This window comes from Manacus candei, unplaced genomic scaffold (genome assembly GCF_025592945.1).
Source record: "Manacus candei isolate 608988 ecotype Guabito, Panama unplaced genomic scaffold, ASM2559294v1 h1tg000022l, whole genome shotgun sequence".
Lineage (NCBI taxonomy): Eukaryota > Metazoa > Chordata > Aves > Passeriformes > Pipridae > Manacus > Manacus candei.
The window spans coordinates 4,426,122-4,453,517 of NW_026138070.1; the positions used below are offsets into that span (position 1 = coordinate 4,426,122).

Here is a 27,396-nt window from a genome sequence, read left to right on the forward strand (position 1 = left end):
TTTATCAATATTTTTTATTTTTTACTTACAAAACATGTACCTAAAGCAACTGAAAAGTTAAACATGTAAACATTCTCTTTTCGCAGAACCACAGTTTGGCTTAAAAAAATACTTCTTTTTTTCAAAGGCAACAGAATAAGCACAATCAGTTTGTACAGGGCGAGTTAAAAAAAAAATGACAGAAACATCTCTAAATAAATAGAAATAGGTCTATCATTCTGAGCATATTTATAAAATGAGAAGCCACTTATTTATGGTGAAATGGAATATTTTTGCAAGTGATTTAAGTTTGAATCTTCAGTACAATTCACTGGCTCAAAACCATCAGGTGAGGAGCTGCTGCTTTGTGGATTTGGAGTCAAAGGCTCTTTGCTGACCCATCAGAGCTTCAACAAAGATGCTCTTCCAGGAGTGTCCAAGGAAGAAGGTCCACGTGATGACCCACTGGATTTTTACTTCTTGGGGGTAAGTCAAGTTTCCAGACTGAGTAACCTCTGTGAAACTGGGCCGGGTGGAGAAAGCCCTGGGGAACTGCTCAGTCCCTGCAGCTGACACTGAGACACCTTTGTCTTATTGCACTTCTCACACTGAAGGACAGGGGACAGGAGCCACTGCTGGAAAACTGTGATTAGGGCCTGAGATTCCTGCTGGGAGCCTGGAAACCAGGCACATCAGAGGGCTCCTGGGAGAGCAGGTTGTGGCAATGCAAGAGAATTGCTTTTCCAGGCACAGAACTGTAGTGTCTTCCCTTCCACAGGAACGTACAAACCTGGTCAGGGGGTGGGTTCAGTGCATCTCACCTTGCCTGGGGCACACTTTTTGCTCTGTAAATTGGTTCAATAAGGAAAGAAACAGCAATATTTATTCTCTGAAATGGAGCAGAGGCACAGGGCCTGTTCTCACTGATCAGCCTGCAAAGAGCTCTGAATCCTGCAGGATTTCCTTCTAGTACCAAAACAGCTGTCAGAGCTTGAGTGCTGCTTCAGTCACACCCAGGATCATTGGAAAGGTGCAGGAAAAAGGGTTACATAAAACTAAAATCAAGTGTTTTCTAGGCCAGAACTGCTGCTTCTACCAACAGGTGCTCGAGAGGGAACTTGGTTTGTCTGAGTAGGTACAAACCAGAACAGACCAGACCCCACAGCTTAACATCTTCTATGAAAAGACACAGTAAGTACTTTAAACCACAATTTAGATTAGCAACTGTAACACTGCTAGTGCCTGTTGGGATATAAAGGTAGAGAAGGGTTTATTCCAGGTGTTTCAGATTCCCCTCACTGACCAAACTGGCATTACTTACTGTTTATTTCTTCTTACAGAAGAAGTTACTGTTTTATAAAGCAATGTTAACTTTGCTCTTTGCCAGCTGCACAGCTGACAGATTTGAACTGATCCCCTTCAACAAAAAAGGTGGACCTAAACAGCCATTCTAGGGCAGTATTTTTTAATTTTAAAGTACTGGGGTACCTGATTATTAAACAGAGCTGAAAGTCAGGAATGAGTTGCACCCATGTGCTGGGTGCAAAAATCAAATCAAATTTAGATCATGAAGGGAAGATTTATTAAACAGGCCAGTTCAGTCTCCTGAACTTGCTGCTTCTGTGGGAATTTTAAAGCAGACTTGAATGCTAAATTTAGGAGAGTCTAGTCCATCATTTGACAACACATGTACCTGTTGTTACCTGAGAACCAGGATCTGCAATGCCTCTATTTTTACCTACATGAGAGAAGTGAAAGAGTTTAAAAAACACTTTACAGTGAGTAAAAGAAAATTGTTGAACCTAATTAAAGGCAAACAAGTGAAGTACAGGATTCAGCTTTGGGGGTGTCTTGAGAATTAGACTTTGCTGTTCCTTGAGAGGGCAGGAATGGTGGTACCTCCACAGGAACCTGAGGGTGTGGGGAAATGGAAGGAAGGACCCAAGGAACTGGCAGAGGAAGCAGGTCCTGCCCACCCTCCTGTGTCCAGCAGTGGCTCCTGCTCCCTGTCCCTGGGCAAGCCCAGCACCCAGAGCTGCTCCTGGTGGGGCCATGACCTGGAGACAGAGCTGTGACAGCAGAACTGTGGGATTGATCCCAGCACCTTGTGGGAGAGGGGAAGGAGGCTGAGGAGGCCATGGGAAGGGGAGGAGGCTGGAGGAGACACTGTGTCCCAATTCAGGCACCGGCACAGCTGAGCCCCCCCAGACCCCCAGCCCTTGCCAGCAGCTCTCAGAGCAGGGCAGGAGTCTGGACTGTGGCTGGGAGGAGGAAGAGGGGAGGAAAAGAACAGGGGGAATACATTTGCAAGAAGATGGGAGTTGAGATGCAACTTGCTGTAAGTGTTTCAGTGTTAAACCCACTCATCCTTGCACATGAGGGCAGTCTGGCCCAACAGCTCGGGCACAGAACGGTGCCATCTGTGCCAGCTGCCTCTGGAGCTGAGTGTGTAGGTGTGGGGCCCTGCCCTGCACACACATGGTACAGGGAGACCAGGTGGCAAACCAGCTCTTAATGTACCCCAGCAGGAGGCACTTGGAGCCACAAACATTCCATGCCCATTTGGAAAATGCAGTCTTACTGTTTTCAGGCTTAAAACCAAAATAAATGCAGGAATTGCTTGAGACTCAACTAAAGCCTGACTTGGGAAAGCAAAGAAACTACCTGATCCAGTGGCCACTGAACCTGCTGTTGTGGCATCAGTTTTGTCCAGCAACAGCTGAGTTCCAGCTCAGTTTGAGAACACTTGGGCCTCTGGAGCAGAGAGAAAGCAATATGACAGTGTGGGTATCTTTATCCTGTCACAATGCAGAGTAAAACCATTTGTCCAAGACAGCTTCAGGGCTCTTTAAACTGATCCCCCCTAGGTGGACAGTGACACAGGGCAGTGCTGAAGTTAATGCCTCTGAACTGTAATGGTGGTGACCTGCAAGATGGGTTACAGGGATTGGGGGGGGAGGTCCTCTGTTCAGCTAAATTCTCAAGAAAATATAAATACAGACATTAGCACACTGGAAGGATGTTACAACTGCCTCAACTCTTCCATTAGAAGATGTATTTGAAGCTTAATGAGTTCTAAGGGTACAGCACCTCTACCTACCTTTCACTGTACGCAGTAATTTTATTGCCTCACGTCTCTCCCTTGTCCCCCAAAGCTCTACAGCAGCCACGGGGGTGTGGCTGAGGACAGGCCAGCAGTTTTTCAGTCATGGAGCAATGTCTGGGAATGCAGGTGGGGGATCTTCAACTCTGCAACTTCCACCAGTCTTTCCTTGCCAGCCTGTCTGCCTGGCTGGGCTCAGAGCAGGTGTTGTGTCCCTGGAGCAGGGCTGTGCTCTGCTGCTCTACTGCCTGTTGTCCTTGGACACGTTGTGTGCCAGCCAGTTCACTTTGGTTTTCCAGCTCTCTCGCAGGGCTTCGTTGAACTTTAGCCTGAAGTGCTTCAGTGCCTCCTCATCGGTTTTCCCAAGAGCCAGGGAGTCCTGGAGGTGAGAGGAACAATTCAGTGTGGCCTCACTGTGAGCAATTAGCAGCTCAACTAGTAAGATGTGTACTCATTAAGATATTACCCCATTGAAAGGAGCACGGAGTAGGAAAGGAACAGCCATTAATGTTTTTTAATGGTTACTTTAGTTGCAGGAGGTTTTTCACTAATAAAATACTTCCATTCCACTCTGCTGATTACAAAGGTGCTGTCCTGCAGCTGGCCAGGGATGTGTGGTTATCACTTATGGGGCAAACTGGGACCAGGAAATGATGCACAGCCAAAGGCCTTTGTCTCCTTCCCTGCAAACTGGTTCTACAAGGTACCTGCTGCCCTCAGGATGAAGAACTTCCAGTGATTTCCTGAGCACCAGTACCTGGCATTTCCCATGTCCTGCATCTACTCCTTCTTTCTGCTTCTAAGACACCTTCCACACTGACTCCTCCTCCCTGAGCCACGGGATCAGGTGTTCAGTGTTCCCCCTGCCTGGGCTCTGCCTCTCTCACCTTTAGGTACTGGATGTCCTTGGAGCAGCTGAGCTCTGGCAGACCAGCAGCTTTCATCAGTGCAAAGAGGTGCAGGAAGAGGAGCCCGTGGCGCCGCAGGATCATGTAGGCTCTCTCACAGTAACCCCTGAACCTGAAAGAGAGATGGCAAAGGAGTGAACACTGCAAACTCTGCCAGTTTATAAAGCAAAGCTACAGATCAGTCTGAACCCTGCTGTCTCCATGGATGATACCAAGCTCTGTCACCTTCTCCAACAGGTAGATAATAATTTGCTTACTTTCACGTGTACAGGCTACATATTGCTGGAAATAAATTCTAAATATGCAGAGATTAAAAAGCTGAAGTGAGTTTTCCACTCCCAGCACTCACCTTTCAAACTTCTCGTTGTTGTTAGTTTTTCCTTGCTGGATGACATGCACAAAGTCGTAGGTTAAGATGAAAGGAACTCGTTCTCTGTTAATACCAAATTTAGTCTTGAAGTTCCCCAAAAAGTGACCAAAATCAATATGGAACAGCTGAAAATAAAGAAGGAAAAATGTTTTTAGAACAGTATCTATTTTAGCAGATCAGTGTTGAGTTACTGAATTCAGCAGAAGTGACCACAGGATTTTGGAAGGAGAAAAAATGACCTCTCCCTTACCACCCCTTTGGAAAGAGACAATGTTTACTTGCCAAGATACTTTCTAGTGTGATTAGATGTTGGTAAGACAGAAAGGCCACTTGCCTCTTCAGTGCTTGATATATCTGAAGAAATACCTGATTTACTGTGTCACTAGTGGAAGGAGGCAGAGCACTTCCATGGGCACCTGCCAGTGCAGGCTGCAGTCCCAGGCAGTGCAGAAAGAAACTGTCCTGTTTTGAAGTCACTACAAAATATTACTTCCTCAGCTGAGGCTTCTTTTTCCCTCCTTTGGGTATTTTTTTTAAATACCAAGCCCAGTGAGGTCGTTGCACCCCTCGGGCAGCGAGGGGAGGAGGCTCCTGTGCACAGCCTGGGGCACCCTGGCAGTTTTGCAGAGGGGCTGTGACCCCCAAATCCCAGTCCCCAGGCTCTGTACTGGGGAGCATCAGCTCCCTGAGGAGGCTGAGGGAGCGAGGGGCCTGTGCAGAGCAGCTCTGGGAGCTCCAGCATCCCCGGGCAGCAATGCTGCAGTTCAGATGATACAACTGGATTTACACTCTCAATGACACTGAGCTGATCACTGAGCACATTGGCCCAGCCTGCCTCGGCTGGAGGGGAGGTGGGACTGCACTGGGATGTCTCTGTCCACAGTAGGTGTTATCAGGCCCCTATCCCAGCCCCCAGCAGTGCCTGTACCTGTCCTGTCTCCCGGATCATGATGTTGTCGCTGTGCCGGTCCCCGATGCCCAGCACGTACGTGGCCACGCAGTACCCGGCACAGGAGAGGGTGAACTCCTCGATGGCTTGGTCTAAGGCATCCCTAGAGAGGGCAAGGAAGAGATGGAAAGAGAATTTTACTTTGGAAAGCTCTTTTCAGAGCTTCCCCCCCTGCAAACCTGCAGGAGAAAGGAAGGGAATCACGTCTGGGTTCCTGCAGAGCTCTCCCGAGGCAGGACTCCCACCCCTGCTGGACAGAAAGGAGCTGCATAACTGCCTGTAATTAAAGAGGTCTGAATAAGGTTGTCACCACAATCTCAGCGAAAATTATTTAGTCTCAACTAAATTACCTCATTTCTAGATCTCCATGGATCCCAAAGACAAAGAGGGCTCCTAGAGTGACTCCTGTTGGTGGCCCTGCTGCACCAGAACAGCACTGATGCATTGCTGCTGTTTCTCTGTCCAGTAAACCCCCAGGTTACAGAGCTGTTGTGCCCCTTTCCTTTTCACCTTCCAGTTCTGGCACTACTCCTCCTGCCCCTTTTCCAGCTGCCAGCACACTGTGTATGTCTGGGGAAAGTAATAGGACCAGGGTTTGGATCCAGCCTGGGGGCAGTGTTACCTTAGGCTACCAAAGATCACAACGAGCTTGCCAACAGTAACCCAGCTGCCTCCATTTCTGCTCCCAACCCACACAGACCCACAGGACGCCTTCAGGTGTGCCAGGCAGGGAAGCAGCCACAGACACTGTGGGACAGCTTGGAAATGTGAATAACTGAGGGAAACTGAGGAAAGGGGAGCCTGCTCACCCGGGGTTCTTGGACTTGAGCCAGTTCAGCAGCGCGTCCTTGTTGAAAGCTGCCGTGGCCACCATGTTGCTCTTGTTCAGCTGGATGTTGGCGATGGTGTCCGAGTGCATGACCACCTCAATCAGCCCAGTCTTGTCTCCTGTGGAGAGGCAGCCATAAGGGGTCATCCTGCAGAGATGAAAGAAACCCTTCCACTGAAATCCTGCCCAGAACTGGGTGGTGTTGACTTTTAAGCTTTCCCTTGGCTGCCATGTCTCCTCCATCTCTCCTCTGCAGTTCTGTTCCCCAGTACCACAGGACCTGCCCAGCTGCTCACACCACACCAGACAGACCTGCTGGGGGCAAAATGAGCTTGCAGAGAAAAACAGCCTCACCAACCATGATTTATCACTGCAGTAGGACAACTGTGTGCACACCACTCACCTCAGGTCCAGGCCCTCCTGCTTCCACAGGATGTCCATCAGCTGGATCATCTGCAGGGTCAGCATGTCCTGACGCAGGTCTGTACAGGGGAGAAAGGGGCATCAGGACCTCCCAGTGTCCCCTCTCCAGTGCTCCTGTAAGTGGCCCTTGTTCTGTCCCTGCAGCAGAGCTGCTGGAGGGGCCTTTGCCACGTCTGTCACTTGCTGGTCCAGCTCAGAAAGAACACCAGCACAGAGCAGTGTTTGCTGCTGCAGAACAGTGTAAAACCACCCCACCAGCCACCTTAACTCCCATGATTTTACTAAGGGAGGTACAGGCTCACTTTGCCCAAGCTCTTGCCATGGCAGTCACTGTGGCACTGCAGAAATATCTGCCTGGACACAGCAGTGAGCAGCAGCCACCCCAGCCCTGCAGAGCTCGGACTGCTGGAGCTCCTTCACACCTCACATCAGGTTTGGGTTTATTGTTCAAGGGTATCCAGCCACCCCTGCACTAAAATCTACAGGAAAGAGGGCTGCAGGTGAAATATAGAGGGGAGCTTATTATCTTTCCAGATTAGTGCCAAAAAACCTGAAAACATTAAAGGTCCTCATTTCCACAACATCTTGATTGTCCATATTTAGGCCCAATCACCACAGTAAATACTTGAGACTAAAGGATATGTTTTCAGAGCCATTAAATAAAGACTTACCATCTCCATTTTTAAAAATAATGCCCACTCCACCTCCACCTGTCTCTTCATTATTAAACACAATCCATAAAGGTTTCATTTTGGAGTCCATGAAGGTGCATTGATCCACACTAGAGGAAATAAAGATATTACCATCAGAGTTCCCACCTGTTAAAAAAAGCAGCCATCCAAGCTGCCAGTTCAACAGCACCTACAAACACTGGTGGAGTGGGGACTTCCATGAGGAAAGAACCTTGGGATAACCTGAAACCTGGCTCCACTGCCAAACAAAGCACAGGTGAAGGGGTGCAGTTCCCTTCCTTACCAAACTTCGGCGAGGATAATGTTGGGGTTCAGGGGGGACTGGAGGTGGGAAAGTGCTTCACGGTACGTTTCCTGCTTCATGCACACATGCATCATCTCCTTGGTTTGAGGCTTGGTGGCCTTCTGAGAACTCACTTTAACAAAGTCATTCAGAGCTTTCATCTTGTTGAGTGCTTCTCCCTGAAAAAAAAAAAAAAAGGAGAGTTGGAACGGGGTTAACAAATAGGAAATTCCTGGAGGAAGTTTAAAAAACATTAAAATCTCCCGTGAAATGGAAACCTCGGTTGCACCTCTTATTTTCTCTTCAACTTGTAGCAATTTCACATGTTGCAACAAAACAAATTTAGTAGTATCTGCTTGAGAGAGATCCGTAATTAACTGTGGATACTCTGCTCCGGGCACAAAGGCATTGGAAGGTAATGACTGCACTGCTCTGAATCAGCCAATTGTGACCAGCCCCCACTAAATGATAACTCAGCCACTTTATCTAATAACAGCACTGCTCTTTGAGATTTCAAACCATTCTAGACACACAGTGTGATTTGGGGGGTGTGTGGGTGAGTAAGAGATGAGGGAACTCACACGTGGTGGGGATCTCCAGGCTCCCAACAGGATGTGCCAAAACCAACAGAGCAGTTACGAGGCTTTTTTGTGTTGCTGATAATGTGAAGTTGGAAAAGCCAACAGCTGAGAACCAGCCCCAAGCAAGAGGGAGGTCAACCTTATGGCTAAAAGTGATTTTTACCTGTTTCATCAAAACTTTCATGTGGTGGATGCTGCCTCTGCAATAAGCTTCCAGGATCAGCCCAAACCTCAGGGAAACAGCAGGAACGTGCATTTCTGACCTGGGGAGAAGGGAGGTTACAGCAGTGCTGACTCACTGCATGACTGACTCATCCTCCCATTCATACCCACACCAGGAGGGTGCAGAATACTGGCTGCTGATTCTTTCTGTGTAATGGGGAAGGAAAAAAAAAATGCCCCCAACCCCAGAAGGTGATGGAGGAAAACCAATGGGTGAGACATTTTCTGTGTGACTAAATCACTAACCACTCCCTTGAGAACGGCACTTGGGGAGCAAGAACAGTTCAGGGCTTATGGCTCAGAGCTGGCAGGTGGCCATGGGTGTCCAAAGGAAATTCCAGCTCACAGGCTTGTGTGTGTGTGTATACACATATAGACAAAAACCCTGAAAACAGAACCTAAGCCAAACTCCACCAACTACAACGGACAAAAATAAATGAACAAAAAAATGTATTGTCCCCTCTTGGAGAGCTGGACTCGGTGATCCTTGTGGGTCTCTTCCAGTTCAGGAAAGTCTATGAAATAATTCTTACTCAGTTGCCCAAGGTAAAAAGCAGCAGTTTCTGGGTTTTGGGAATCACAGCAAGGAAATCCCATCAACGCTTAGGTGGGAGACACAAGCTAAGGGACAGCAAACAAACACCCTGTCAGCTCCACATCCAGCCAGGCCTGCTGTCCCACTCCACAGCACAACAAAGAAACCAGAGAATGCTGGTTTCACTCAATTGCTGAGAAAAAGCCTAAAAGATTTGCCCTTCACCTCAGGTGCCAGAAGAGGAAGTGGCCGATCTTGCGGTTGGATAACGCCCTGTCCAGCAGGAACTTGGTTAATTCACAGTCTAAGTAGGATTCGTACTTGAGCACCTGGACGAGCTGCAGCAGGTATTGGAACACATCATGATCTCTGTTGGCAGGAGGGAAACAGAAAAGACAACCTCATCTTTCCTGCAGAGACAAGGCTGTCAGGCTTGTTCACAGCCCCCCTCAGCAGCCCTGGCCAGGAATAGAAAGGGGCTCTGTCCCCTGGGGATCACACTTACGTCAGCTTCTTCAGTGAGTTGATAGCAAAGGAACCAACATAACGGTCGGGAAAGCTGAAATCCAGCAGCTCCAAGGCATTCAGGACAGGCAGCTCTGGCCAGGTCTGAAGCAGGGAAATCATCTGTAATGGCCAAAAAAAAAAAAAAAAAAAAAAAAGGCACAAGGTTTTCATGACAATGGATATAAATCTGAAATTCTGCTGATGGAAGAGCAGCTCCTTGTGGTGGGTCACTATTTATAGATGCCTCACAGCAAGTTGGCAAATACCAGGTCAAACCCTGAAGTGCTTTGTGCTGGTCTCTCACTGTCATTTAAGAATATCCAATCCACATCCTATTTTCCCCATGAATTAAACAGATCTTTTTTCCCTTGCCTCCATTTTTTTTAAGGAATAAATAAGACCTTGTTGGTTAGTAATAAATCTGGGACAGCCCACAGAGGCAAACCTCAGCTGGGAACAGAAAACCTTCCTTTGGGGCACCGTGAAACATCCCCCAGCCAAGCTGGGCCCCCAAGCACAACACAGGAATGCAGGCAACTGAAAGATGCATCAGAAAGGGAGTCCTGGCTTGCCAGCCCCAACCTCCTCACCTGGGCAACATCCTCGTGCTTGTTCCACTTGGTGATGATGAGCAGCTTTGCCAGGGCCTGTGGGTACTGGTCGCGGATGTCGTACCTCATCTTCCACACCAGGTCCTTCTCGTGCTCGTACAGCTCCGTGTGGCTCCTCCGCTCCAGGATCTCCCTCAGCTGCAGCTTCTGCTCGTGGGAGTCACAGGAAAGAGCACACACAGGGCTCAGTCTCAACCCAGAGGCTGAGAGACCCTGTAGGACTGGGGCATGGCCCAATTTGGTGGAAAAAACTGGTGGGGTAAGGTGGAAAGGTCTGACTTGACCCATGAAACCAGGTTTGCATGTAGCTGAAAAAGGGGTGCCAGAAGACTCACCTCCTCAGGATCTTCTGGTGCAGCTCGGGGTGGTTCTCCATTCCTCCCCAACTCCAGCAGCTGGGACACAAATAAAGAGTCTGAGGAAGACTGCTCAGTGATTCTAGCTCACCACCACTTCAGGGATTTATGCTGTGTTAGAGGTCAGTCACTTGCCACCTCTGGAGAAGGGAATCACACCTCTCACAGCCCAAGTGTAGGTCAGGGACTCAGCAGGACCCCCCTTGCCCATGCTGCCCCTTCCCTGGTGGTGACAAGGATGAAGGGATGAGTCCTTGCCCCCAAAAGGGCACGTCTGCACTCCCAGAGAGTTCATGAGCTCTGGGTCACTGAGCTCCAGGCTAACACGACCCATCCCAGATTCTCAGAACTGGGGAGTGTTTGCCAAGCAGTCAGAGCTGCCCGAGCCCCCCCTGCACTGGCACAACCTGTTACACCCCCTGAGCCAGACCCTGCACTGAGGGGAGCACACAGGCATGCCCTGGCAGAGCAGAGCCCCCTTCTCCCCTGTAACAGGCACATTTCTTCTTCCACTTGTCTGCCCAGTTGCAGTGACAGATGGAAAATCCCCACCCAACACAACACGTTATCGCTCTGCTGAAAGGCAGGGAGCTGCCTGTTTTCACTCATTTCCCCTTTTATTCTTCTTCCTCCCTACAGAGCTTAACACTGCCTACAGTTTAAAGGCAGTTCAGTTAAACCCATTTTTTAAACAGGTTCTTGTCTATAAGAGCAACTTCACCTCATTAATTCACAGCTCAGAAAACTTTCACCCAAAGGTCCGTTAGTTAAGAGAAAAAGTCACATTTTCAGTCAGTAATATCTATTTATCAAGTCTGCTTGTGCCCAACTGCCCAAGGGACAGTGACACTGGATGCTCCCACCCCAGCACAGCCAGGGAATTCCTGTGTCTCCCAAAAAACTATCCCAAGTGTCCCACCTGCTCGAAGGACGGGTAATACACGGGATGTGCTGCCACGCTGGGGAAGCAGATGACCAAGGCTGCTGCACTCTCAGTGTTGGGGTTGCATTGCACTGTGCCCATGGGGTTCAGAAGTTCCCCTTTCTCATCTGAAAAGCAAAGCACATAAACCCCCTGAACCCAAACGTGAAGCTTTGGTGCAGAAAGCAGAGCACTGCCAGTCCCCAGCACTGCCAGCCCCCAGCACTGCCAGCCCCCAGCTCTGCCACCGGGCACTGCCTGGCCCTGAGCAGCTCCTTCATCGCCCTGACCTCTCCCAGGTGAGGTGCACATGACATCTGCAGGTCAGCAGCCACCCCTTGTGTCACATGTGCAATGCCAAGCACAAGGCCTTCCCCCTGGCAGGGCTCGGGATGCCACCACAGCACAGAGCAGTGACCACACAGGGCCTGCTGGTCTGAACTGGACAGCGAGGCAGGACCTGGGGCACCCCTGTCTTTGTGAAGACACAAAACAAGACAGGAGCTCCATCTCCTGACATACCTGGGAAGGAGGACCACATGTGCAGGCAGCACTCCCCCGTTTTCAGCTGGTCCTTGTAGTCAAAGAGCATGACGTTGACCCAGGCGATGGGACAGTCCTGCAGAGCACAGACAGCAGCTCATTTGGGGCTGTAACTGCTAAAGGGGAGTGAAGGGAAGAGAAGGACTAACAAGGAAGTGAGATATCCCAATCCAAAGGCCTCACAATGTCCAGGAATCCAAAGTTATACCATCTTTTCCAAGTCTGCAAATCCCTGCAGGCAGGGAACTTCCCATTCAAAAGTGTGTGGGGATCCCCTCATCAGAGTTTCTGTAAAAAATTGTATCAGGGAGCCATCCTGTCTGCCTAACTTTTAAGTTCTCTAAAAGTACAAGATGGCATCAAATTCAGGTATTTGCCAAAAACTGAGGTCTTTTGTGTAGCGTTGAATGGCACCAAACACCCCCCACAAATATGGCTAAAAATTCATCACCTGATACTTTTTATAACTAAAGAACCTCAAAGTTTCCAGTAAGGCCTTGTTACTCTACACTCAATGATATTTGAAGGAGCTGTGACGTATTTCCTATATTTCACAGTGTGGGGGGAGGGAGAAGAACCTTAATGTTGAAACAGGGAACACATGACTGCAGAAAACTGGGCTAAGAATGCTAGAAATAGCTCATAATAGGGGAAAAAAGGCTTGGCTCCTTTGTATGAGAATGAACACTATCTGTAGGAATCAAACTTTATGCTGCCAATCCCCCACCACACCCCCAAAATAAAACCCACAAGCCCAAGCCAGGCTCATTTTGGAGGAGGGAGACTCCAGCAAGTGACGGGATTGGGACACGGCCAAGACAAAGAACCTGTCTCCCTGCTCAGCCCAGCTCCCTCCCCCAGAGCAGGCCAGACACATACTCCACAAGTGACCTAAGCTTTCCTGCAGTCAGGTCCCCCAGATGGAACACTTTGCCTCATAGCACGGCCTCAGCACCACCAGCACTCGGAGCTCAGAGCACACCAAGGCTCGAGCACAGAAACCAACTGGAAAAGGGGTTACGTGGCAAAAGCTCTGCTGAGACCCACCCACAGCGAGCATCGTGTGTGAAGGGAACCACAGTGACACGTCTTCTTCCACTGGGGCCTTCTACAGAGCTCAGCAGGCTTACCCCCAAGGCCACCACAGCCTGGTGGAGGTGACAGAGTCCCCACTTCCCTCTAAGGCGACAAAATGAATCACTTCCCAGCGGCCTCTCACAAACCCTGGAGCTGATTTGATTACACTAAGTATCTTCAGCAAAATCCCATTTGAGACATCAGCTCCTAGATCGCGGGGAAAAGCCAAACAAAACACCAGCAATAACCTTTTCTAACAGAGTAAATGGCAGCAAACCACAGCTCAGAGCCTGCCAAAACACAAGGCAAGATTCCTGGTGGATATAAGGCCCAGCAAAACAAGGATTCAGCATTCTAAATTCAGACATCTCCTGCATGATTTAGAGAAACACTGAAAGCCAACCCTCTGGGTGACATTAACCCTGTGACTCATTCAGTAAGCCTGAAAACACGCCTGTTTTTGTGGTAGTAAATGACTTAGTCCCACCTATCTGCTCTGCTCAGTCTGCAGAGAAAACAACATGCATGGCATTAACCCTGGGTGAGGAAAAAGATTAATAATCAAAAAAAACAAAATGAAGAAAAAAATCAGGGTGCACTCTGGCTGTAACCTGCTCTTACCAATCATTTTAAATGATTTCTGAGCACCTCACCCAGAGCTGCAGCTCAATGTGTGGAAAAATCCTTTTGTGCAGAGCTCAGCTCCAGTAAAGGTGATTTTTAAACTAAAAGCTCATCAGAATGCATCCACCTCGTTAAGATCCTTTTAACAACTCAGCTAACCAGACTGGGTTTGTCTTGCCAATCAGAACAGTAAGATTTCCTTCTGACTGCTTCAAAACTGAATATTATTCCAGAGCGGTCACAAACATCCAGCCCGTGGATGAATCAGATCTTCTGTCCAACAAAAGCCTCCAGCAGGAGCTGGGACTGTGCTATTCTAAAATAACAAAAAACAACAATAAAAAGGTTGATCCTGGTCCCGGTCCTCAGAACGTTTCCAGTCTGAATTTTCCAACCCAGAGATTGGTCCCCACAAGCAGGATTCATGAGTTGTCTGCTGCTCCCAGACATGACTGCACAGCAACCCTGAGAACCCCACTGATGTCAGCCCAACAAAGCCCAGTGAACCTCCCAGCAGAGAAAGGGAGGGAGCAGAACTGCAACCAACATCTTCCACGATCACATTTGTCAGCCAGCCCCTCATTTCTCTGCACTCTAGTAAGGATGGCAGGACTAACCCTCTCTCCGGGGCATGAAAACGGTGTTTTTGTGGCCACACAAACAATAATTTGCAGAGGAACAAGTGCATTTGCTGCTCATAAAGAAAATTCTCACATACAAAGAGCTCGAGGCCGTGAGTTTAAGTTACAACTCTGGGAAACCTGGAATTCAGTTACAGGCTGCACTTGGATCTAGTTACTGAACCATTAATGGGCTAGAAGTTTTGGAGTAGAGGTGAGGAAAGTGAGGAATATCCCTACCTCTCCAGTTAAAGAAGCTCAAATCAAGAGCTTCCAAAGTGATTTAACACTTTCCATCCTCAGTTTGCTACACCTGAACAACAGTAACCTTGAAGAACCTGCACGTTCATTTTACCTCCAGCTTTGCCTTAACCAGTGTTTACATTCCTCGGTGTATTCCCCCTTCCTAGCTGCTAATTTGCTCCACAGGGGATATGCAGGAAAGACCTTATTAGAAAGAAAATGCAACACAGACGATGGTTTAACCTCAACTACCAAACAAGGAAGTTGCAGAGCAGTGAAACGGAGACACCATCACCGCAAGTGATTCCTCTTTAAGTGCAGTCAGATGCTGGGCATGTTTCTTAATGGCCTTTCTAGAGGAGAAATGACACTTAAACAACCTTCCCAACAGGTAGCCACTGCTCAGCTTCCCGTTCCTGTTGGAGAAGTTGGCCGTTACTCTGTAAGCCCTTTTATTAATAGAAAGCCTCCCGAGAGCAGAGGGCCCTTGGTTCAGAGCGGTGTCCCGTGCCCTCCAGCCCTGGCAAGCCTGGCTCAGCCCCACACTGGCTTTACTTACAGCTTTCTTGGACTTCTTCTTGGTGGAACGTGCCTTCTTGGCCTTCTCGATGACGGCGTAGAGGGCGAAGCAGAGCCGGGCCATGCGGGGAAGGTCACAGATGTTGATGTCGAAGTCCAGCCTCTGCTTCCACACGGGCTCTGAGCACACGTTCACTTCTGAGCTGGACACTGTCTTGCACAGCATCTCGTTGCCGTGGAACAGCCCTGCCTGCACCACCAGCTGAGGGAAGGAGGAATAAGGGAACACCATGAACCCGTGGGGAATCGCCGTGTTTGCTGAAGACACACGATTAGGAGAGGAGTGGAACTGGGCACCCTGAACAGGATGTCCTGCTCCTGCCTCTTTCCCAAATCATTGAGACATTCAGTTCTTTAGTCTTTATCTTTACTCAGCTTCAGGAAGGGCATTGTTATCTTCTTACTTAATGCAGACTTGCACATTGTATAACGTGATATATTCCTGCCCTATTTGCTTCCTTTCCCAAAAGGCAGCCATTCCCCTGATCCCCCTTCATGGCAAGCACCCTGCATATCCCAGGGCTCTGCTGCATCCTGCTTTCTGCCTTCACTTTGCCAGCCACCACCTCTCCCATCATTCCCTTCTCAGAGCTGCACTTCCCCTCCTCTGCTCTTTGCAGCTTCCCTGTCCCTCCACACCACTGCAAAATGCCATCACCACAGGGCAGCAGCTCTGCTTGGCTGTGCAGAAGCTTTGGCAGGGCAGTGTTTCTAAGGCTGGGCTTCTGCCTGGCCAGTTCCCTTCCCCTTCCTGCTGTGCTGCAGCTCAGAACCTGCTTGCAGCCACTGCTGCCCTCACCACACAGACAAGACAGATGTGACGGGAAAAGCCCAAGTACAAAACCCCAGAGTGAGTCAGTACCCACCTTCATCCTCTCATCTGCATTGACCTTGCTGCCTTGCACCAGCTCGATGTAGAAAGGCTGCTCTAAGGACCAGAGAGAACCATAGTTTGGCTGGAAAGAGAAAAGGGTTCTGATCAGAAATAAATGGAACAAGGACTCAGCTCCCATCACATGATTTTTGCTCCCACAGGAAAGGACATGAAGCCTGGGACTACCAGGGAAGCTGTGGAGGGGGCTGGAAGGCTGCCTGGAAATTCCCATCTCTGAGACCCTTGCGAGGGACTCATCCTGAGAGAGGAGGGAGAACCAGCTGCTGTTCCCAGCCCAGGTCAGCACCTCCATCTACAGACAAGCTGAGGGGACCCCACAGACCACTGTCCCCTTTTTACCTTTTTCTTGGGGAGCGGGGGAGGCTTGGGAGCCATCTTTGGGGGGCTGGCAATGCAGTTGGTCTGCTCATCCCTCATGGCAATGATGGCAGAGCAGTGGACCATGGTCAGGTGGGGGGTCAGCCCTCGGTGCAGGCAGCTGCGGATGTACTGCAGAGACAGAGGCAGGGGGGTCAGAGCCATCACACAAACCACAGCTGGCTGAAGGAGCCAGGAGAGGACACAGCAACAATCAAACTTCAGTTCTAATTTATCTCCTCTTGCTTCATGAGCCTGGGCTCGTGTTGCCAGAGCTGAGAGTATGAAGTGCCTTTCACAGCTGGCATTTCATCAGTGCACTCAAATGGCTGCATTAAGGGAAAACACTGAGAAGGGTTCAGCGCTCCCAAGAGGAGTTTGCCCTGCCAGGACAACACAGCTTACAGGATTACTTGCCCAGATTTCAGGAAGAGAAGCCCCAGCCCACCACACAAGCAAGCAAATACTCCCAGAACCACGGTCTATAAATGTATTTACACAGCACTTGGCACCCAGAGACAGGCTAAGATCACTGGCCCCCAAAAACATAAGGACCTGTTAAGTTGCCAGAAGTACCCCTTGCCCTGAATAGCACCCAGGTCCTGTCGCTGACGTGCTGCACTCCTGTAAACAGCATTGTCTCCTTGCTAACATGTCTCAATCCATGCCCCCAGCGAGAGGAGGCCACGAGGGAACAGATTCTTTGATAAAGCAAGACACGAGGCTCACCTGGAACTGGTACAGGGGGTAGTTCCCGTAGAGATATTCCCACTTCCCGTTCACCTGCAGGGTGTAATCCTCTGGCTTCTGCACCGTCTCGTGGCGGAACACAGTCGCCTGCTTCTTGATGGCATAGCTCATCAGCGTGACGGGGAACTCCTTCGGGGAGATCTGGAAGGTGAAGCTCTCCTGCAACCCCAACAACACAGCACAGGCCGTCAGACACCAGCAAAGGGCTGAGACAGCACACACACAGGTAACAGCCCTCCTGTTGAGGACAACAAGGAGAAGGACAGGGAGCTGGAATCACACAGACATCAGTCAACCAGTGGGGATGGATGTTTGCCAAACTGGGCGGGAGAATGTTTCAGCAGCGCAAGCGTGAGGCTGGAAATCAGGAGCTTCAAGCCCAGTTTAAGCAGAATCACCAGCTCACGTGGTTGCCAGTCATTAAAAACCTTCCCACTGTCACTCCAGCAGCAAGGCACAGGGTGGAAGGGTCACCACGCTCAAACACACTGCTCTGGAAGGCCCTTCTCCCTGGGCATGGCTCCTGCTTCATGCCCGGGCACAACATGCAAAAATAACATTAATCAGGAGTAGCAGGCAATACCAGGGGCCCACAGGCAACACAGGCTGGTGCCTGCAAGCAGTGTGTGCTGAGCATGAGCTGAGCAGACTCGTGAGCTTCCAAAGGAAAGGCATGTGAATGATTTTGTGCTCCTCTCCTACCCAAAACCAAAACATTTCCACCCCATTAACATGCAGCAACCTCAGCTACCAGATAACCAGTACACCCAAGGCATGTTCAGGAAGGGGAACAGCTCCCTTGGTTGGAGGCTCAGTCTCCCTCCCAACCATCTCCACGGGCAGAGGAATCTGGAGAATGAAGATGAACACATGGAAACACTGTCCACACACACATTATTCTGTCTCCAAGTGCCCAAAGGGTCCCAAAGGGAAAGCACAAACCACCAAACACCGGCACAGACAAGTTTGTGCTTTACCCCTCCAGACTGGAACTTGACGTTGACGAAAATGTTCTTGGTGGGGGTTTGTAGAGAGCCAGTCCCAAAGCCCTTGGCCATGGGCTCCAGCTGCAAGGGGAAGTTGTACTCCATCCAGGCTGCCCAGCTGAGCTGCTGCCTCTTTGCTGCTCTCTCCTCACAGAACTGGCACATTTTGGTGCGGAAATCATTCACCTCTGGATCCTGAACGGAGTCGAACTCGTGCAAACCTGAGTGGAGAGCAAGGGGGAAAGGCAAAATGAGCATCTGCAGCCAAGGGGGGAAATGAGCCTTTTACTCAAGTGTCTGTGAAAGAGTCTTCCTGAACACATGCTTAATATGTGGCCAAGAGGAGAAGAGTCAGCCAAGCTACCAGCAATCATTTATTTATGATTTACTATTGACTCAACTACCCCAGCCCTCATCCAGCAGGAGGAATCCCCCGGCTTGGGTCTGCACTCCCACTGTTCCCTCACCAGACCCACTGGAGATCAAACCTGCTGATCCCACCTCCCACATGAGCAGGGCTCCAGCACTGCCCCAGGGAGTCTGGGACAGGAGCAGTCCCACCTGCAGCCCCCGACTGATGAGGGGGGAACTGACCTTTCCCAATGAGCAGGCTGATCTGGGAGTTAATGACCTTCTTGACCCTGTCCCCTTCCCGGGCCACGAGGCGCAGCACGGGCAGGAAGGGCTGGATGTCGCAGAGCCGCCGCTGCTCGTCCTCCAGCTCCTGCTGCTCGGCCGTCTGGTTGATGCAGGTGAACACATAGGCCTCGGGGTCACTGAGCATGTGGTACAGGGGCTCATACTGGGCGTGCTTCCACACCACCTGGGCCAGACAACAGCACAGTGAGCCCTCCCTGCGCTGCCACAGCTGCAGCTTCCCCGCTGCGGGTCGGTTCCAACCTCCGCTGTCACCCACGCCCTCGCTCTCCCAGGATACACCCCTTAGGAAAGGCAATGCACAGCCCAGCCTCCTCCCAGCACTCCTGGGCCTGCAATCCCAGGCTGCTTCCCACTCTGGTGACTCCCAGCTCGTGCTGAACTGCTCTGTGGGTTTATTTTCAAGTGCCTTTAACTGATTTCCTTTTCTCGTGCTTGCCGTTTGTTTCAGGCAAGGTAAATCCCTCAATCTGAGTGTTTAAATAACCCCCACCTGATCCTCACAGAAAGCACCTGTGACTGTGACCCTGTGAAACAGAGGAATTACTCACACTGGAAGCAAAACTGGGATAAGTACCTTGCCCCCAGTAACATGAAATCTATGACAAGAGCCAAGAGCTTTTCTCACGTCTTGTCAAGACTACCCAGTTCCCAAAGATCCTCCTCTCCCAGGGGACAGCACTCCCACGTGATTGTTCATATCCCATTTTTTACTCTCATCCTAAGTGTCTGCTATAGACAAACCTCTGGAGCAGATGGGCCTCTGGCTGTGACACAAACCTGTTACCTAGCAGCTGGAACAAGGCTGTTACCTGCTTGATGGTGCCCAAGCTGGCATTGCAGGGCACACAGAGGTTTAAGTATATTCCTGTGGGCAGCAGAAAGTCCACCTGGATGTTCTGGTTTTCCCCCTTGGACCAAAATTCCGTAGGGCAGTAAATGCCTGGGGGCATCCTGCTCACTGCTCAGCTACCACCTGCAAGAAAAGGGAAAATAGCCTGTTGCTGTTGACCACATATTGTCTGCTCAATTCTGTGCTGGGTTTTGTTGAAAGTTAAAGTGAAAAATAACCCAAAGAAAGGAAGGTCAGCACAGCCTCATAGCTCAGGAAAACATGGACTTTAGTCAACTTCCCAATCCGGTGTCTTTAAGCCACGTGTAACTACTGCATTTGCTTCTATCTCAGTGCAACCCTCTCTTAATCCCTTCTAGACTGGGATTAACATCTACATGTGCATTTGAGGATGAAACAAAAGAATTATCTTGAGAACAAAGGCACTTGTCCCAACAGCTCATCTACAACCAAGCAGCCAAGAGAAACAGTGAGTCCCTACCCCTGGCTGTGTAAGGCAATCCTCAGGCCACATGCTCCAAGCTCCACTTTGTTTTTCCAGAGCTCAGTTCCAGCCTGCAAGAGGGAGAAAGAGAGTTGTTGCTGGTTCCAAGTATGCATGGATTTTTATACACACAAACAAATATTACTCTGCTGTATATCCCCTCCCTCTACAAGCATCAGAAAGATGAAGTTCAGGGCTGAGGCAACCAAAATAAGTTTGTTAATTCTATCTGCAGCCTTTCCCTTGGCAGGGCTCTACAATTTATTCTCAGTACACCCAAGGAATGCAAAGAGGAGAACAAGAATCTGAAGGCTCTCAGGTACAAACTGCTGCTTTCAAACACAGGATGAAACAAAAGGCATTCACCAGAAGCCAGTTGGACATTTCCTCTCTCAAAGACACGTAAGACCAAAGTCAGAGACACCCTCACACTCCATCCCATTTGCCCACAAGCAAAATACTCCAGCAATAAAACTCCAGTTTCCTGCACAGATGACAAGCAGCAGAATGTGGTGTCCCCACGTGCTGGGGGAGACTGGGACTGGTGGAATTGGCTCCCAGCAGGAGACAGGGAGGTGGTTCTAACTAATTCTCTCCAAACACCTCAGCAGAGGAACCAGCTCACCTCAATTCCCTCTCACTTACCAGGGTTTTCCACCAGGTCAGCAGAGGAACATCCCAGTGGTCCAGCCTGGAAGATGCTCCATAGCCAAGGTTTCAGCCTCCTGCCCTGAGCACTTACCCTCAGCCCATAAAACCAGTACAAAATTTGCTCATTCACAACTCAAAATACAGCTTTGCAGCTGTCAGTGTGGAAACTTTGGGAGAGGCTGAGCAATGTGCTGCTGGAGATTCGGGTCCCCCAAACCATGGGGTCCTGCAGGCAGCTCCTCCCGAGCCAGCCCTGTGCCTCAGCACGACAAGGAGCCCAGCAGCATCTTATCTGCCAGGTCCTGGGAGAGCACACCACTTCCCTGTCAGCACTGAGGTCAGGATTCCCAGAAACATGAGCTATGTTTTATCTGTCCTGCTTCCTCAGTGCACAGGCTGTATCACACAGCCACCGGATAGGGAGACCGCAAAAACCACCCCGACTGTGCCTGAAGAGGGAGGGCACAAAAAGGGGGAGGAGGCAAGGTTCAAAGTTTGAATAAAGAAAAACAAGCTGGCCTTGTTTTCTGCTCATTAACAATAAAATCAGCAAGTTTCTGGCATGTCTGCTGCCTCAGCCTAAATCAGCAAACCACCACAACCCTAGTGACCAGCAGAGACAGAAGACACAGCAGTGGCTGAACTGCTTCCTCCTGCTGAGCATTTCTACCTGTCACCACATCCCACTGGATACGAGGTGCCTGTCCAAGCAATGGACACTAAAATGTCAAGTTCAAGTGCAATACCTCATCTTTCCCAGCTCACTGATTTAGAGGGATGTAGAAGGGTTTTTCTGTATCCTAGAGTGGATAAACCAAAGGAAGAATAACACTGGAATTTCACCATCTCTAACACATCATTCACGAAGACTCTCCCCTTCCTACTGCTAAATTCAGAATTCTCTGTTTGTTGAACCTCAGATCTGACCCCAGTGTGACAACTATTACATGAGGCAAGGTCTGCATAGATTGGTACTCCTGCACCACCTCACTTCCACCTTCCCTTTTGCCTTGGGAAATGGAACAGAATTCTCCAGGCTGTAACCTTGTTTGCACTATCTTGACCTCCTGAGTAAAAGTAACTACAACTCCCTTTTCTCTGGGTCATTTTGCCATTTATGAGTAGCAGCATCACCCCTTTTTGTCAGGGTTGTTTTTGAGATACACTCTGTCTTTCACTGCAGCAGTCTTTAAAAAAAACAAAGGATTCTCCATTGTAACTGACAGTTTTTAAAGCCCCAGCATCACCTCAGACTTTCATCCTGGTGGACAAGTGGATTATTTTTAGAAATCCCATCTTGTGGTAGGGTTTTGGCCTGTAGGTCTGGTAGCCTGAGGTTCAAGTTAATCAACCCACACTTGACAAAGTAGTTTCCTGTACAACTTGTGTATCTCTCAGAGCCAGGGCAAGCCAGGGTGAGACAGAGCTTCGTGTTTTAGAGGGATGTAAACCCACAGAACCAACCTCCCCAGGCACACCAAAGACCCCTGCTTGTCAACGCTGGGCTGCAGCCACCCACAATCTACAGTAAGACACCCCCAGTTCTCACTCTTCCTGTTGCAATAAACCCCAAAACATCTTCTTGCTAGAATACTTCCACATTCCCCCACCCACATCTTCCTACGACAGATCTTCCTCCCCCACCGGCCACATCTCCCACAGCCCTCAAACGCTGGGTTTGGGGTGCAGGGCAGGTGCAGGGCTGCATTTTCCACCAGAAGGAAGCCCAGTGGATGGGAACTGGCTGTGAAAATGAGAGGCACGACCAGGCACGAGGCCAGGGGAGGGCCCTGCTGTGGGACAGGCTGTGCCCACCGAGCTGTGGGGCTCTCACAGCTGCTGCTCTCGGGCTGATGATAAACTCTCAAGCTCTCAAACTCTCTTGAGAGCTCTCAAGCAGCTCTCCAGCTGCAGGCACAGTATCTCTTTGGACCTCTCAGACCCTGCCAGAGGAAGGGAAGTGCTCCCTGTCACCCAACACAGGCCCCAGAGCATGGAGTACGTGCCCAGCAGGAGATTCCCATGAGTCCAAACACGAAGTTGTTCCCCACAGTTCCTGGACAATTCAAGTGCACTCCCCCTTTCCACAGGTATTTCTGCTATGTGGAATATTTTTGTAAGGCAAAAGTTAAAAAACTGTGCAAGACACACTTTGCCAGGAAACTAGGGATGAAATCCACGTGGAGCCATTCCACACTGACCCCTGCCTCTGGCTCAGAGCAGCACAGTGAGCAGCAAAGACTCCCAGTAGTGAACAATTTCTCCATAATCCCTCATTAATTCTGAGGTGTGGAGTCACTTCTCAGGGGAGCAATCAGGGAAGAGGCACCCATTGGTACTAATCACGTGCAACAAACCCATCATACAATGCCCAGTCCTCTTCACCACTGGGCAGAAAAAGAGGTGGAGGAAAATAATTATGAGACAAAATTCCACTTTTCAGATGAAGGCAAGTCCACAACTTCCTCTGTTCCCTTTGCCTCAATTCATTATTCACTTTGCTGCAGGAAAGCTACAGGCTGCTTTGCCCTCCTTAAGGTTTCCCCTTGCAGTAATTAGTGTAAAGGTAATAAATGTGTGTCTTTACCATAGAGGAGAGCTGGCCAAGGCAGAGCTGATGTGCACATGGGACTAGGCAATGACTAGCCTGCTAGGACAGAAATAAACCCCCAATTTTACTAAATTTCATGTAGAAAATATAGGCAAGACATCAGTGACAGGAGGGAACACACCTGAGGCATATTTGCAGGTAAAAGTAAATTTATGCAGAGCGTGACAGACACACCTGAGACTACCCAGCCAGTATTTCTGGCATGTTGCCATAAAGCACACTAACACAAATTTCCCCTTGGGAAGTCTGTCAACCACACAGCTCTGGTGTTCACAGCACAGGGCCAGCAGTGGCTGGCAGGATCACCCGGGGAGCAGCACTGCCCAAAGTGCCAGTCACTTAATCACACAGAAAAAAACATGTGTGGCTGCTTCCCTTTGCCATAACTGGCATTAGTAAGATAGATTTTTGCTCTCGTGTCACAGAGGTGTTTCCTTTACAACTTCCACTAATCTTCCTGTGAAATACAGATATATTAACTTCTATTATTCTTCCTGTAAAATGCAGATCTGTGTCCCAGCTGTGCCATCAGGCCATCACTGCTCTCTTTCAGTTCCTGTGACAGTGTTGCACCTTCAGCACAGCCCCGAGTTGCACCAGAACTCTGTCTGTCTCTGGTTCCTCCTTCAACACACACACAAGTGCAAGACTCGGCTCGTGAACTGGGTGAGGAAAAACTGGGACCCCTTGGAAAGGTGTGGAGAAGCATTCAAACACTGAACAACCCCTAAAATCAAAGGCATTGGCTTCTGTACCTGCAGGCTTTGCTTCCTCTAATCCTAGTTTAAAATGTTCTAATCTCCTTTATTTGGTTTACTGTAATATGACTTCTACCTCTACGAAATATAAAAATCAAATAAAGGGTTTTTTCAGATTATCAGCTTCTGTTTGTGCATCGATCTCTCATATCCTGCCACACAATCCCCTGCACTGATTCATTCATTCTTTCAGCAGCAGTTCATTGTTCATCCAGCTCTACATGGCAGACACATAGTTACATTGGTTTGATGATGCCTTTTATCAGATTTCTAAGCCCCTGATTAATCACTTTTAATTAACATAAACAAATAGACTGATGTGGATGTACCATAGACTCTACCCAGGATACCTGGGCAAGGGATGACAACACCCCCCCCTAACTCTTCAGGCCTCTGAGACACTACAGAGCATCCTCTTCCCTACCAGAAGGGCTGATAAAAAACAGCACTTAAGTCCCAAAAATCAGCATCTTCTGTGCATCAAGATCTCACTGGAGAACCATGGATTTTCCCACCTTCCATGGAAGCGTTCTGGCTATGGGGAAACTACAAAGATCAAGCTTTACACAACCGCTGGATCCAAAGACTCCCTTGGTTTGTACCCTTCCCTTTATGAAATAAAGGTTTCTTTGCTTTGAGCTCTTACATTACTCAATACCCGTCTTAGACACACACACACTGCTACAAAACAGGCTCATGGGGAAAAGTAATGGGAAGCAGAAGTACACTAATGTGATCTGAACTGGAGCTAACCTTGTTTGTGTGCAGGGCTGATGATGGAAGGGGTTGTCACTGCAGAGATAGGAAAGCAGAATGGACACGTGGTGATAACAACAGGCTGCAGTTCCCGGGGCTCCCAGCTCCAGAAAGAGCCTCAGAGCAATATGCCGTTGTCCAAGCTCAGCAGAACCTTAGATCCAACCAGATGGAACAGCCAGAGGGAGGGAAAGAGGAGCTCAGGTAAAGCAACTTAAGAGAAAAGGAGATGTAAAGCCACACCTCATCCTGGGATGAAAACCAGTATCACCAAAGAGAGACAGAGGAACATCACGGAGTGAGAAAAGCATCTGATGGGAGACTCGAGAATCTTGCTCTTGTGGAAACTTCCAACCAACTTTTAGGCAAGCTCACAGTATTGCCTGAGGAACTATCTAGTAGGAAACAGTATATTTAGTGGTTAGAGCAAGAGTTTGAAAACCAACAGCGTGTAAAGTTCCATTTCCAACCCTGACAATTGTTTGATGCACAACTTCAAACAACGAACTCCTACGTGTTTCAGCTTTCTCACGTGCTCAAGTACAACCTATAACTCATTAAGGATGTTGTAACCCTTAAATGCTGGCAAAGTGTTTGTGGCATCCTTGCACTCTTGCTATTACTGCTCGTTCGGGCAGACTCTGGGAGTTGGAGGAAGTTGTGACAAATAAAAGCTTCCAGCTGAAGAGGTTGCTGAAATTAGGCTTTTTCAACTGCTCCCATGAGTGGACAATGCCAGAAACCCCCCAGGTGCATCTTGTTGATGAAAACAAAACTAAGTCATGCATTTCTAATGACCTCTACCACGACATTCAACTTTCTTTACTTTCAGGTTCCCATCTCGGGCACATGCAGCACACTGTGTTTGGGTGTTAAGAGACTCTCTTCAGAGAGCTCTTAAGAGACTTCCTCGTGCCCTGCCAAAAACACAATCCAGCCACAGCAGAAACACACACGGCTATGAGCAACTGAACTCCTGCTTCAGGGAAGGGCTGGACGACCAGATGTTGCCACTCCCCAAACCCGGGAGTGACAATTGTGGTGACAAGGTGCCATGAGTCCAAACCTCACCGGTAAAGGCCTGGCAGACACCACAAGCAGGGCAAGAACTCACCACCTCCCCGTGGGGTGGACCACTGGCCAAACCACCCATCCATCCATCCACCCACCCACCCACCCACCGTGACACCGAGCAATCGCTGCCACTGCCACAGCGCTCCTGGGAGGGGGGGACACGGCGCCAAGGGCGACCCTCAAGCAGCTCAAACCCGCGCACCACCCGCAGCTCGCCGGGTTCGGAAAGCCCACATTTCCATAAAGCAGAAACGCTTTTTTTCCCCTGAAGAACAGCGCCGTTCGCTAAAGGAGCCGGGCAGAGCCGGGATTTGCCGCAGCCGGCCCGGCGGAGCCCCCCCAGCACCGGGAGACCCCCGGGGCCGCGGCGGGCGAGGGCACCGCGGCCCCGCTCCCCTCATCCCCATCCCCATCCCCATCCCCATCCCCATCCCAGCGCTCACCTGCGCTGGTGCCCGGGGGGTCCCCGGGGGCTCCCGGGCGCTCCCGCGCTCCCGGCCCGGCCCGGCCCCGCCGCCGGCACCGCCCCGGCACCGCCTGCAAAGGGGCGTCGGGCACCGGCTGCGAAAGGGCCGCCCACCGGGTCCGCCCCGGCCCCCCCGCACCCCGGAACCCCCGCAGGGCCGTGCGGGGGCCGCTCCGGCCCCGCTCCGCGCCGGGGATGCGCTGGCGCGGGTGAGCCCGGCGCGGGTCCCGCAGCGCTCAGTGCCCCCAGAGCCGCTCCCCCCCGGGGCGGGCAGCGGGAGGGGACCCGCGGGGAATGCGGCGGGAGGGATCGAGCCCGGCAGCCGAGCCCCGAGAGTGTCCGGAGCGTGACATGGCTGCCACCCTCCTGCCGCAGCGCCGTGTCCCCGAACCGCACTCGCTGTCACGGGGAGCGGCTGCGGGGGCTGCGGGGGCTGCGCGACAGCACAGCAACCGGGGCAGGTCCTCAACACGCATGTACGCGTAAAACTACTCACACAGCAGATGTGAAATGGTTTGGGATTCACTCCTTCCCTGGAAAGCCCTCCTTTGACAGCCTCAGTCGTGCAACTGTTCTTCCTTCGTCTGAAAAAGTGTTGTGTAACGAGTACGGGGAAGAACCCAGATCCCCAAAGTGGATTTGAGGGTGAGCACAAACACCTCCAAGGCAGGCAGGGAACCCCCGGCTCCGAGGTGGGGGTACCTCCTGGTGTTCCACTACACCTGCTAATCATGGGAGTGGGAACAAACACTTTTATACGCTGGATGCCAAGGATGTACAGGGTTATCCACCCATTTTTTTTCTCCCTCCAACCTTTCGTACAGGTCCCTTGGCCGCAGAGGAAACCCACCCAGGGCCCTCCCACCAGTGCAGCACCCCAAGGTGGCCCAAGGCTGGGCACTCCTCACACCCCCTCGGGGCTGCAAGCACCCTTCGCACAGAGCAGCTCTCCCACTCACCACGGGAAATCAGTGGTTCCAAAGCAGCAGCAGATGGGGATCTGGAATGTTTCTAGTGTTCAAAGACAATTGTTCCTCTCTGCCTCGTTAAATTTTCAGCAGCAATTAGATACCCAAAGACCATTTGTTCATTTGAAAAAAAAAAATCTCTGTTTTTTTCACGCGTCTCCTCTGAAGCGCCCA

The 27,396-nt window shown here is 50.2% G+C and overlaps 1 protein-coding gene across 2 annotated transcripts; it reads right to left on the reverse strand.

Annotated features, from left to right (window-relative positions):
• Positions 1 to 26,658, reverse strand: PIK3CD (phosphatidylinositol-4,5-bisphosphate 3-kinase catalytic subunit delta). Of its 2 annotated transcripts, XM_051786091.1 has the most exons (24): positions 26,232 to 26,658; positions 19,936 to 20,009; positions 19,414 to 19,577; positions 18,539 to 18,767; positions 17,936 to 18,165; positions 16,938 to 17,117; positions 16,191 to 16,340; positions 15,823 to 15,912; positions 14,937 to 15,158; positions 11,793 to 11,889; positions 11,268 to 11,398; positions 10,328 to 10,387; positions 9,972 to 10,139; positions 9,380 to 9,501; positions 9,100 to 9,243; positions 8,281 to 8,380; positions 7,537 to 7,715; positions 7,233 to 7,342; positions 6,542 to 6,620; positions 6,119 to 6,286; positions 5,289 to 5,412; positions 4,340 to 4,485; positions 3,970 to 4,102; positions 1 to 3,461 (listed from the first exon to the last, which is right to left on the reverse strand). In XM_051786091.1, the coding sequence occupies exons 3-24, from the start codon at positions 19,552 to 19,554 to the stop codon at positions 3,324 to 3,326; spliced, it is 3,141 nt and encodes a 1,046-aa protein (XP_051642051.1). In that variant the 5' UTR covers positions 19,555 to 19,577; positions 19,936 to 20,009; positions 26,232 to 26,658; the 3' UTR covers positions 1 to 3,323. The 2 variants fall into 2 exon arrangements, with proteins under 2 accessions (XP_051642051.1, XP_051642052.1); XM_051786092.1 differs by lacking the exons at positions 1 to 3,461; positions 3,970 to 4,102; positions 4,340 to 4,485; positions 5,289 to 5,412; positions 6,119 to 6,286 and adding an exon at positions 6,296 to 6,450.
• Between the last annotated feature and the right edge of the window lie 738 nt (positions 26,659 to 27,396).

Coding starts and splice junctions, on each gene's coding strand:
- PIK3CD (XM_051786091.1), bottom strand. CDS start 19,554: ATGCCCCCAGGCATTTACTGCCCTACGGAATTTTGGTCCAAGGGGGAA. Junction 18,166..18,538: donor CAGCCTGCTCATTGGGAAAG/GTCAGTTCCCCC, acceptor CTCTCCACTCAG/GTTTGCACGAGTTCGACTCC. Junction 11,890..14,936: donor AGAAGAAGTCCAAGAAAGCT/GTAAGTAAAGCC, acceptor TGTGCTCTGCAG/GACTGTCCCATCGCCTGGGT.